The sequence below is a fragment of the Dipteris shenzhenensis genome, chromosome 23, assembly GCF_047967505.1.
Source record: "Dipteris shenzhenensis isolate YYH24624 ecotype China chromosome 23, Dip_SZ_1.0, whole genome shotgun sequence".
Classification (NCBI taxonomy): Eukaryota; Viridiplantae; Streptophyta; class Polypodiopsida; order Gleicheniales; family Dipteridaceae; genus Dipteris; species Dipteris shenzhenensis.
The window spans coordinates 53144993-53158229 of NC_141618.1; the positions used below are offsets into that span (position 1 = coordinate 53144993).

Here is a 13237-nt window from a genome sequence, read left to right on the forward strand (position 1 = left end):
TCTCCTTCTCCAAAACCACTAGGAGCTAACCACATCTATCTTTTCTTCGTATATCCATCCCCTGCCAGAACACCACAATACCATCCACAACACACTACATGTCATGGCATTCACTTTGATCTTAGCCTCTCCCATGCGTACTACTCACATCTTTTCACCTTATGAAGATCTCAAGGACATCATGCTCCTCCAATATCAAGACACTCTGATCACCTCGAAGAGCTAATCACACAATGGACATTGTCGACACTTAGGGAACAATCTCCAAAGGCCAATTTGTTACAAAAACCCAAGACTGAGAGAATTATTACCATCCTCAAAAGTGGCCATATAGCAACCACCGTGGAGGATAAGCCATTGGAGATTGCAAATGGGTCGGTGCACATGCAACAAGTTATATTCGATGCCTTTTTAGATCCCTACTACATTCGGGACATTTTGTTCGTATGTTGTTGATCAAAAGCATAAGAGGGCATTCTTGCGATGGGTAGTTCAAGGTTTGAGAAGTTTTAGCCTGCGAAATAGGAAGCAGCGTGAGAACCCAAAATCGTGAAGATACAATCTCGTGAATCTAAAATATATCGAAAATGAAGGTGAAAGTGGAGCTTTTGGTTGGTTGCAAGGTCATGAAGCGGAGTTCGTGCTTATTCTCTTCCATTTTTGCAATGGTAACGGGTGCTCCTCAAACGATGTTGCATAAGCGGAACTTCAAGTTCATCTAGGTTTTCGGGACTTATCCATACCTCCTCCTTACCCTCCCCTACACGTGTGTCCTCTCCTTCCCTTGTCCTCTATCTCCTCAAACTATGTTGCAGAAGAGGAAATTAAAGTGCATCGAGGTTATCCATACCTCCTCCTTACCCTCCCCTACACGCGTTTCCTCTACTTCCCTCCATGTTCTCTCTCTCTCTCTCTCTCTCTCTCTCTCTCTCTCCAAGGATTCTGGAGCATGGGAATGAGCTCGAACACATTTCCTAGAGAATCTTGACAAAATTCTCCCAAGAGAGTCCACACTCAAGGTATAGATTTCCCCATCCATCCATATCATTGTTATAAGAATGTATAAATAGGATACAAGAGAGAGAGAGGGGGAGAGATGGGAGAAGAAGCCACAACAACGAGAATGAGCACCACCTCCACCTCCTCGCCCTCGCCCTCGGTGCCCCTTGTCTCTCAATTTCTGAGGGACAAGGGACTCCCTCAACCCTCCATCTCCAACATGCTTGTGCGTTGCTCTCGCTTGCACAACAATGGCGCCCAGGATCGCCTCCAACCCAATTGGGCTTTCCTCGAACACCACATCGGTATCCCCTCTCGAAAGCTTCCCGCTATGGTCTCCCGTTGCCCTCAGCTCCTCGTCCTCGGCTTGCACGAGAAGCTCCGCCCCATGGCCGACTGCCTCGCCGGCCTTGGTGCCCAACGAGCCGAGCTCGCCTCTGCCATTGTCAAGTTTCCCAACCTTTTGGTCTATAGCGTCGAGGAGAAGCTCTGCCCCCTCCTAGGTTTCCTTCAGGGCGCTGGCGTGAAGGAGGCTCGACTCGCCAAGGTTCTCCTCTCCTGCCCTCGCTTGATCAGCTACAGCATTGACGCGAAGCTTGAGCCCACCTTAAGATTTCTTCTTGAGCTAGGCGTTGCGAAAGGTGAGGAGATGGGGAAGCTGCTAACGCGCTGGCCTCACATTTTCGGTTACAACGTTGATCGTCGGCTTCGTCGTACTGTGGAATATATAAAGGAACTTGGTGTTCGCGATGAAGAAATTGTGAGGATAGCCACTAGGTTTCCCCACATTCTCTGTCGTGATGCAAAGAGGGCTTTCCAGCCCAACGTCGAATTCCTGCACAGCTTGGGCTTTGATTCAAGACAGACGGCCGCTCTGGTTTGTGGCTATCCACCAGTTTTGATATCCAGCATCAAGAACTCGCTGCAGCCCAAGATGGAATTCGTTTTCAATATGGGTAGAACGAGGGAAGAAGTGGTGGAGTATCCCGCATTCTTCGCACACAGTTTGAGCCGGAAAATAGAACCCAGGTATCGGAAGTTGCAACAGGACGGCGTCCAATGCAGCTTGGAAAACATGCTCAGTTGCAATCAGAAAAAGTTCTCAGCAGGGAACCTTAGTTACGGTCATCCAATCGCAAAGCTTGCTCAACTGACGCTCAATGCCGTTTGAAAGCCCTTTCTGTAGCATCCTTACTCTTTTTCTGCTTGGAGGTGTTCTACACAATGTATTTACTATTACATTCTTGTATGCATTGTGATTGCATCAAGAATGAGGTAGTTTTCCAACCAGCATATTCCTTTTTTTCGCAATCGCCCCCGTCCTCCTGATCGTTCTTATCGTCTTTTCAAACTGTACTTTAGTTAGCATATTAGCGTAGGCGAATGCCAAACGTCCAGTCAATCTATGTGAATTTTCCGATACAGTAGGTTATATGGATGTCCGCAGATGTCAAGCCTCTTTTGTATGTGTCTCTGTCTTCGACGCTTGTTGAGGGTGTTTGAAGAAAACAGGTGTATATCATTTGAAGTCTAACAGTCTGACGAGGAGGAGCAGTAACTGCAGGATACACAGACCAGAAAAAGGCGTCATATATGGACTACAAAAGGCGTCACATATGGAGTACAAGGAGACCAGCTTAGACGTCGTTGGGGACTTGACCACACATAACTTAAAACGCGTACCCTCTTGTAGATAGCGTAAAAACATCAATATGGAGAATTCTCTAGTAACGACAAAAATCCAAATGGAATGTTTGAGTGGCTACTCGTCCTATGTGGATATCGAGATTCCTTAAAAATCTAACATGTCCCAAATCCGATATGGAAACGGGCCGTCGATTACCCTTCATTATTACTCATATGATAGGGCAGAAACTCCAAAAGTCTCAAGAGCCTTCTCAATATTCCAAAAAACATATTATCTTCTAGGCCTAAGAATTAGGGGAGATACATGTGGAGTTAGGACCAAATCACAATTATGAAAACAGAACTGTCAAGGCTGAAATCTCAAATTTAAAAGATATAGGTGAGTCACGATGCAATTTACTAATGCCAAATGGTGCTTTTAGGTCCTACCCCCAGGGCAATCATCTTCTTCAAACTAATCAAACCATAGACAAGTGCAAGCAACACAGAGATACCAAACCCATAAGGGTTGAGCTAGGGAGCTCACCTTAGATATCATCGTTCCGGAGGGATAGGATTTAGGAATGGACTTTAAGTGTTAGAGAACTAGATGGAAATCTTAATAAATCTGTACCTGTTCTGATCGAGAATAGAGCACTTCTTTGTTGCCTTTTGAATGTAGAGAAGGGGGAAGGGGCAGATTTGGAGATGGGGAGAAAATAGCAGAAGGAAGGGAGGAGAAGATAGGAGAAAGGGAAGGAGAGAGGAAGAGAGAGAAGGATGAGGGGATAGAGAGATAGAGAGAGGGAGGAGAGAGAGAGAGTGTGAGCGTAGGCAGCAGGTAGCAAGGAGGAGGAGGGAGAATAGATAGGATTAGATTAAAAAGTACCATACAAATCATTAGGGGCTGACTTATATCCCCCTTCTTTCTCCTATCTTACCACCAATTTCCCTTCTTTTTTCCCACCTATTTCCCACCTAATTCCCTGCTATTTCCCACCTTCATTTCAGCCATCCCTCCCCAAGGAATTTTGCCCTCAAAATTTTATATGTGGGCTGTTAAATAGGTGCAGCAAACAGCAAATAATAATCAGTCCGGTAGGAGATAGGGGTTGTCCTGGACAATGCTCTCTGGCTGCCATGAGTTCTCATCCTCAGGAAGTCCCTGCCACTTGATAAGATACTCGGTGTAGACTTTGTTTTGGAGTATGTGATCCCTGAAACCCATGATGCGCTCCGGAACATAGAGTATGTGGCCCTCCTCACCCATAGGTGGTAGCTCAGGAAGGACTTGGACATGCTGTCCAACATGTGGCTTCAGCAAGGACACATGGAAAACATTATGAATCCTGGAGGTCCTGGGTAGCTCCAACTCATACGCCGCCTCGCCAACTTTGCAGAGGATCCTATAGGGACCATAATACCTGTGAGCAAGCTTCGTGTTGGTGTTACCTTTCAGCGAGGCATAACGGTTCTTATGGAGGCGTAAGTGCACATAATCCCCTTCTTCAAAAGATAGATACCGTTCATCTGCATACTTCTTCTGCTTGGCTTGGGCATCCTGCATATTCTTTTTAGCCAATTGCAGAAGGGCATCCATACTCTCGAAGTCATTTCTTGCTTGCTGATTTTTCACAGCCATGTCTGCAACTAAAGATGGCATACCCACTGTGCATCCATACATAGCCTTGAACGGGCTCATGCCAATAGAGATGTGCTTGCAACTGTTGTAACAAAATTCAGCAAGTGCCAACCACTTATCCCAAGACTTCTGTGTGTCATGATAGAAATGCCTCAAATACTCCTCCAACCATTTGTTCACCCTTTCTCATTTGTCTTAGGGTGGTAAGCAGTGCTAGGTGTAAGAGAAGTACCCACTGCTGTAAATAACTCCTGCCAAAAGTGACCCATAAATTTTGCATCTCTGTCGCTGACAATCTCCCGAGGGAAGCCTTGATGCTTAAAAACATGCTCGATGAACTGCCAAGCAACTTGTGATGCTGAATAACGGGTCTTAGTGGGTATGACATGGGCCTGCTTTGTCATTCTGTCAACCACCACATAAATGCTATCCCATCCCCGCTCTGTGGAAGGCAACCCTGTGATGAAATCCATAGCAATGTGAGTCCATTTGCTTCTGGAATAGGTAATGGCTGCAAGAGACCCGCGGGTAACCGGCTGTCCACTTTATTCTGGTGTGGCAGACAAATTTAACTACATCCCGCCACAAGCCATCCCAGATAAAGCTCTGTTTGACCTTTTCATATGTCTTAGTAATACCCGTATGTCCTGCCATAGGAGATGAGTGCATTTCCTGTAAGACCAGCAGTCGGTACTTTGAATCTGGCACCAAATAAATTCTGTCCTTGCACCACAACAGCCCATTATACAGCTTAAATTCAGCATGCCCCTGGCTCGATGGCCTCTGTAACTCCACAAATATGGGAGCTGCCTTAGAATCCTGCATGTATTCTTCCTGAATACCATGAATCCACTGTTGGTAGATGGTAGAAATGCAGACAAACTGCAAGCCCACATATGGGATAAGGCATCTGCAACCACGTTTTCTTTCCCTTTCTTGTACTCAATGTCGAAATTATAAGAGTGAACCTTAGCCAGCCACCTCTTCTACTTCATTGATAGGTTGGGCTGCATAAGGAAATACCTGAGTGTCCTATGATCTATCTTAACCTTGATTTTGCTACCGTACAAGTAGTGGTGCCATTTTTCGAAAGCATGGAGGATAGCCAACATCTATTGAGCATACACATGATAATCCAATTCCTTGGCATCCAATTTCCTGCTTTCAAAAGCAATTATTATGTGGTCCTGCCTTAGCACAACCCCTAATCCTTTGCCACTGGCATCTGCCTCCACAATGAAAGTACGTGAAAAATCAGGGCATACCAACACAGGAGCATGAGTGAGGGCGAATTTCAGGTCTTCAAAGCTGCGCTGTGCATCTGTAGACCACATAAAAGCATCCTTCTTCAAAAGGTCTGTCAGAGGGGCTGCCCTCTTGGCAAACTTGCGAATAAAGCGCCTGTAGAAGGAAGCAAGACCTAGAAATCCCCTCAACTGAGTAGGGTTGCGTGTCTGCGGCCAATCCTCAATGCATTTCACCTTTGCAGGATCCACTCGAATGCCATCCTTGCTCACAATGTGACCAAGATACTCAACCTCTTGTGCCATTAAAGTGCATTTGCTGGCTTTAGCATAAAGCTGATGCAACCTCAAAATTTTCAGCACTTGCTTGACATGTCTGATCAGTGTCACCAAAAAACGCGTTTCGGGGCACCGAGTTTCTTAGAAATGTTTCTAGACGAAACGTTTCTTAGAAACGTCCGAAATGGGCAGTTAGGGCGAAACGTCTGGCTGTCAAAAAATCCGCCGCGACGGGTTTCTTTCTGAATTTGGCCGCTGTTTTCGTTTTTTCGCTCCTCTCCCACGCCGCTCCATTGCTTGTCTTGCTCCTAGTGCCTCCTAGTATCATCTGGAGGTAGACACATATTTTTTGTATCAGGACTAGACACACCGTCCTTCATAACCTCTTTTTTGTAGAAACGGTTGGCTGGCCCGTTTTGAGACCGCCACCGTTATGCTCATTGTATCAGTTATCTTTAGTCTCATAGACCTTCACGGTCTCCCGAAGACTTTAATAAACTTTCTTTCTTTCTTTCTTTCTTTCTTTCTTTCTACCCTCTACTCTACCTTCTACTCTACTACTCTCCTCTACTCTCTACTCTCTACTCTACCCTCTACTCTACTCTACTCTACCCTCTACTCTAGTCTCTACGGTCTACCCTCTACTTTCCTCTACGGTCTACCCTCTACCCTCTACTCTACCCTACCCTCTACTCTACTCTACTCTACTCTACTCTACCCTCTACTCTACCCTCTACTCTCCTCTAGCCTCTACTCTCTACTCTACCCTCTACTCTAGAGTCTAGATTCTACCCTCTACGGTCTACCCTCTACAAACTACTCTACTCTACTCTCTACTCCCATACCATGGCCTCAAGACGTGCCGGTGGACCGAGTGGAAGCACAAAACGGGATGTATGGATTTATCAAGAGAGAGAGAGAATCTATTTATGAAGTATATATAACTTCTATAAATATAGTATTTTTAGGCGTTTCTAGACGAAACGCCTATAAAAATCTAGAAACGTTTCTTGTGACTAGGTGTCTGATGTGCTCCTGCCTATCCTTGCTGTAAATGAGGATGTCATCAAAAAATACCAGCACATATTTGAAAAGGAGAGGCTGCAAAATCTTGTTCATGAGTGCCTGGAAGGTAGTTGGTGCATTGGTCAATCCAAAAGGCATCACCTTGAACTCATATAGTCCCCTCTCTGTGCGAAAGGCTGTCTTGTGCTCATCCCCAGCTTTCATTCTAATCTGATGATAGCCGGACCTCAAATCAATCTTAGTGAAAAATTGAGCACCCTTGAGTTCATCCAACAGGTCATCTATCTTGGGGATTGGAAACCTGTTCTTGATGGTGACCTTATTCAAGTCTCTGTAGTCAATGCACATACGGTACGAACCGTCCTTTTGCTTCACCAGGAGCACAAGGGATGCAAAAGGAGAAGTGCTATGAGTGATGAAACTCTTCTGAAGTAAGTCCCTCACTTGAGTTGCCACTTCCTCCCGTTCTACCTTAGAGAGTCGGTATGGGGCCTCATTAATTGGCTTACTGCCAGGTTCCAGGATTTTGGCATGATCTACATCTCTTCTCGGAGGCAACTATGATGGCAAATCAGCAAACACATCTGCAAACTCTGAGAGCAATCTCTGCATATCACAATCATCAACACGGGGAGTGCCACCCTCCTTAGTTACTGACACATTTAATGCATATATGGCACTGCCCATCTTGAGCTCTCTAGCCAACTGCCTTGCTGAAATGACCTGCAATTTAGGAGCTGCAATAACCATACAATGTAACTGATCCATCCCTGTGGACAAAACTGAGTGTTAAGGCATTGAAATCCATGCTGATTTTGCCCAGTGATTGCAACCAAGCACAGCCCAAGACAACATCTATTGGGCCCATGTCAAGTGCCAAGAGATCACCCGCAAATGTATAGTCATTAGAGAACTTAATCCTTGCATCTTGGCAACAAGGTCTATTGATCATATGCTGTCCATTGGCCACTTCTACTCTCAGCCCATGGTCTATTTCAGTAGCAATCAGTCCCACCCTCTGTAAGGTCTTGCAGTTAACAAAACTGTGGGTGCTACCGCTGTCCACCAACACATGCACAATCCTGCCATTAATCATCCCTGTTAATCTGATAGTATCAGCACTTTTGGCACCCATCAGGGCATGCATGGAAATAGTATAAAGTGTTGGCTGGGCATCCCAATAAACCACCTCCTCGTTCACAAGAGCATTACCACTTGCATCTTCACGTGCATAAACAGGCATTGCATCGTGATGCTCCACAGAAAAGAGTGTGGGCCTACAGCCTCTCATGCCACCAGTGGGCAGAATCTCATACGAATGCGAAGCATGAGTGTCATGCGCAGCAGCACCACCAGGATCGAAAGGAAAGTCAGTGCCCTTCGTGACTCCAGTGTCAGGAGCCTCATCTGCATCATGTGTTTTTGCCATTTCATCCTGAGACGTATCCAAAGAACCTGGGGCATCAAACAATTCCTCGTCATCTGAGAGGTCAATGATCATGCTGAGCTTGGCAGTATCACTGTTGCGATCTTGCACACATTCCTGTGCTCAGGAGTCCATTGCTCACCACATTTAAAACATAAGTTGGCCTTCTTTCTGCTGTCCATTATTGCCCGTGTATGCTGTTTTATCTCAGCCTATTCATTTCCAGCAGTAGGCTTGCCTCCAGGCTTGGCATCAGCATACCTGTAAGGCAGATTTCTTGTCAGTCCACTCAGCAAACTTAGAGGTGTTTGCCTCTCTTTCCGAGGCTGCGTTCTCCGTACAGTTCACTTTACCTTTAATACAAACTTTCCTTACCCCAAAAATCTACTTATCAAATTCAAATTTTCAGCTTTTCACGTGGCTTTTTTTGAAGAGTATATAGAGAGAGAGAAGAGATACGAGCCGGGTAAGCACTAAAGGCAGAAACCTAAACAAAATTGGATGAGTGGACTCCGCAGCAAAGCGAGGCGAGGCGATGAGGAGATGGCAGGATGATGATGGAGACGGATAGCCATGGCAAGCAGGAGGAGGAGTAGAAGGAGGAGCATCAGCAGCAGCAGCAGCAGAAAGTTGAAACAGGAGGAGAAACTGGATTATACATCTGCAGCAATAACACTATTGGCTAACTGGTTAGTGGGCACCTCAACATTCCTTTGGGGACATTGCTGCCAATAATGACCTTTCTGGCCACATTGGTTACACATACGGGATGCCTTGAGTGCTTCTCATTCCTCAATTGTCAACTACTTTTTGCCTCTCTACTCAGCTGCCATAGCCTCAGGCTTACTGTCATAGGTATGATCTACAAAGTGCTCCTCTTGGTGAAGCACCATTGGGACCAGTTCCTCCCAGGTCAACTCATTCATCCTACCACTGGTGATCAAGGATGAATAGAAGGCCCCATATTGGGATGATAGTTGGGACAATAGAGTAATGGCCATGTTCTCAGACGATAAAGTAATAATAATAATAATAATAACAAAATATGTTTGCTGTCCCAAAAAACAGCAATAGAGTTAAACCTTCATATGGGAATTTCTTTAACACTTCAACCATGGCTATGGCTGCTCATATTGATGGGTGTGGATGGGCTTACACCCTACTCGGTATCATATGATGGTGGGTGAGCAATGTGCAGATGGACTACCTACTGCTTGGTATTAATCTGATAAGAATAAGTGAATGAAAGCTTATACTCAAGTCACTACAGGGACTGGCTTAATTAGTTGGATTGCTTGGAATGAGGATTCACCATTATGTGTGAGTATTCAGATGTGTTTCCAAAGGAACTTCCCTTGGGTCTACCTCCTAAGCAGAGTCTTGACCTGTAACATGCAACGGTAATCTGATCGTGTAATCACAGCAAGACCTTCTTTGAACCTTTAGTGAGGAATTAGCGTTATGCACCATAGAGAGAGAAAGGAGATAAGGGTAGAGAGAATGGAGTCGACAACCGATTGGGTCCCTGTACCCACTGAGGGCCCACTCCCCCAATTAGGGGAGAATTTGCTTTATACTTGGAGAACTGAGAAAATACAAATAACACTCTTCGAGGGAGCACGGAAATGCGCTTCTGAAGAGTACACAGTGCACACGTATAGTAGACCTAAAGACCTGAGAGGCAACGGTGACCAATACCGAGACCTTGATGCTGTCCACACTGATGATGTAGGACACTTCTGCAAGGCAAGGGAGAGGCTTGTGCTGTCCACCGGAATGCAGGGTTACTGCGTGAGTGAGAGAGTGAAAGATCCTAAAAGAGAGCTGATTTGACTGAAGTATAGAGCTGAGTGTGAGCTGTGCAAAACTGTAAAGATAACTGAAAAGAGCTGCTGAAACAGACCCAAACCTTACTCCATTCGCTAATCCAGATCCCCAACCCCTCCTGGAAATGGCTGAACTGATGGCCAAGAGCTGAGGCTAGATCAGGGCCAGATCTTGGAGAGTTCAGGGCTGCACAGGGGCTGGCACTGGGCTGTAGGAGTAGCTGAAGGCACTGAGGACTGAGTGAGGAAAGAGGGCTGGCCAGGGCCCTATTTATAGGGCTCAAATCCCAGCCGACCAGCAGCAAATAGCTGCCTGACATCGGTGCCTCCGCTATTCCTCCCCATCCTACGTGCTGCCTGCCTTTGGGGGCCTCTTCTGGGGCTCCTATCATGGCTAACACTTGCCCTAACTAAACCTAAGATGGACTTACACTAACCTACTGTTCTCCAGTGGGTACTATTGAACAAGAATGACTTTCTGACTTGACCTAAGGCTTAGAGACTGACCTACATAGCTTGTGCCCGACTGTCCCTGGACAAGGGCTCACAAAGGGGTCACAGCATACGACAAAATCTCCTATTGATGTAGCCACTATGTCACATTGCACCCAAGTGCAGGGGTGCATGTGACATGACCATAAGATCAAACTCTGTTCAGGCAACCCTACCATACTAGTTCAACTGAGGATGAAATTGTGGGCAACGTCAAGATTATCTCCGTCTAGGTCAATTGACACTCGATAAGTCACCTAGGGAAAGACATGTCTATGCATTTATATGCTGATATCAACAATAATTATCCTTTACCTCAGATGGACGATCTAATCAGTCAACTTTGTAGAGCTAAATACTTTACAAAGGTTGATTTGAGAACGGGCTATCATCAGATACGGATATACAATAAGGATGTCTATGTGGCGATGTTTTGATCTATGGGCTCTGATACAATGTCAGAGAACAGGACCGTTACCCTATGCTAACCCTCGCAGCGATATGTAAGGACTCACTATCACAAGTACACAATGGACTAATGAGGAACAGTTAAACCTGGAAATACATAGCATTATACAACCACCAAAATAACATATTGTATTCCCTAACAGGTGCGGACGATAAGATACGCAAGTGTAGCCTCAGTGGCTGCAAAACTACTAAAAAGATTGAATTTGGATTTTGAGTCCAGGTTCGATGTTGCTAAACACACCAATACAAGCTTTAAGAAGAACATGATGTGCCAAATTCAGCACTTGGTCATTCTATGGAGCTTGAGCATTACTGTAGGGGCTTAAATAAGTTCAGAATAAGAAGCTTTCAATGCCTTATATGGATTGGTCATTTGAGCGGCATCCTGATATGATTTAGTTAGACTGAGCCTAATATAGCAGCACATTATCTGTGCTATTTTGTGCTATATATAACATTATATGTGCATTGCCCACTTATACTGCCACTCAGTTATCTTCTTACTCTCACAAGCTACTAATCTACCATCCTGGTACATGCTGCAACCAATAGCATAGTCACTAGCATCCGTTTTAACCACAAATGCTTCACTAGTATCCACAATTTGCAGAATAAGAGATGATGTAACTTCGTGTTCAATCACTTGAAACACTCACCATCCATACCATGGGTCTGTACTTGTACTACTTCCCTTGTTTCACTGCTTTAAACAAATCTGATATGGATAACGCTAACTTAATACAATGAAGGTCTAGAAGTAATGGACAAATCCTTGACCTTTGTAATTGTTCGTAAAATAGGCCACTCACATATCTTCTTGAATTTCTTAAAGTCAATTCGGGCACCATTTACAGAAATGATGTGTCCTTGGTAGGTGAGGCCCTGTCTCAAGAATTCATACTTGGAAGTATGGACAACACTTTTGGCATATGGTATCCATGTTCTAAAAGAGACTTGCAATGGATCAAGATGTCATCAAGAAAGGCCGCTACAAACTTTCCTAGACATTCATCATATACCGGGAAGCACCAAGAACTCATAATCGCCAAATAACGTACTGATTTTAGATTAAGTGTGCTCATGGTCAAGATTGGTGTAGGTGTTATTTCAGTTTCTGTTTCCAGTTCCTCTCTCTCCAAATTAGTTGAAAGTTGGATGGACCAAACTTTTCGCTTTGGACGGTTGAGGATTAGGAATCTTATGGTGGCCAGGAAGCCTGTGGAGGCGGCCTTCGAAACCCAGATGGTAGAGAGCAAGTGTAGCTTTGCTTACAAAATTATTTTAATTTTAATTTTCCTCTTTACTCTTAGTTTTGTTTTATGTCTCTTACAATCCCTCTTCTTCCATTTGTTCTTTCGTTTGTTTTACATGGCCAGAAAATGGACATCAATCCTTTCAAGCACTAATCCATGTTGAGCTTGAATCTCTTGCTATTTGATATACACAGCTGTATGCAAAGCGTCCAGATCTGATCAGCTTGATCAAAGGCTCATTTGAGTAGAGTATCTTGGCAGTTTGCTATATTAAAATGAACTTCGAATCAAGACTTTTTTCAAATAGGAAACAGAAGATCTAGAAGAAGATCCTCCCTTATCTTGTTGATAGATGAAACTGATGGCGAAGCTGAAACTCTTTCACGAACCCATGATCAAAAGCACAGACGATGCCTGCAAAACTTCACGTGAATATATCAAGAAACAAGCTTGCACATTAAAGGATCATGCACATGGTTGGAATCACTTTTTTTCCCAGAAATAGCCTCAAAAACTTTTATTTGTCGACAGGATTCTCAGTCGAGTGGATGAACATTCGATTGTCTGACATTCCAGTGTCCGATTTCTTTCAGCATACAAGTTTCTAGGAAAAAGAACTTGGTGGGCTCTTAATTATAAGCATACCTCATCCACACATTGACAGCTCCAAAAATTGATTTCTGAAACGAAATTTTTGCTAGGTGAATCAGGGCAAATGCTTTCTAACACTTGTATCAGATTAGACAATTGCGGCTGGGAGGAGATAGCCAACAAACAGCGTTGCGACTCTTTTAATCATAATGTGTCGGTCTTACTGAAGACAATTAAAAATTTTGCATCGTCGTGACTGATGAGCGCTCAGGTGTACGCATCTTTCTCATGCCCATTGTGCTCACTCTCACCAGCTCTAAGTGTGGGTATGCTCTCTTTAGCCTTAGGCTTGATCCCTTACT

At 44.6% G+C, this 13237-nt stretch overlaps 1 protein-coding gene across 1 annotated transcript; it reads left to right on the forward strand.

Annotated features, from left to right (window-relative positions):
• Positions 1-1104: 1104 nt before the first annotated feature.
• LOC147887554 (uncharacterized) lies at positions 1105-2309 on the forward strand. The gene has a single exon (XM_087394686.1). The coding sequence runs from the start codon at positions 1124-1126 to the stop codon at positions 2168-2170; it is 1047 nt and encodes a 348-aa protein (XP_087250812.1). The 5' UTR covers positions 1105-1123; the 3' UTR covers positions 2171-2309.
• Positions 2310-13237: the final 10928 nt, after the last annotated feature.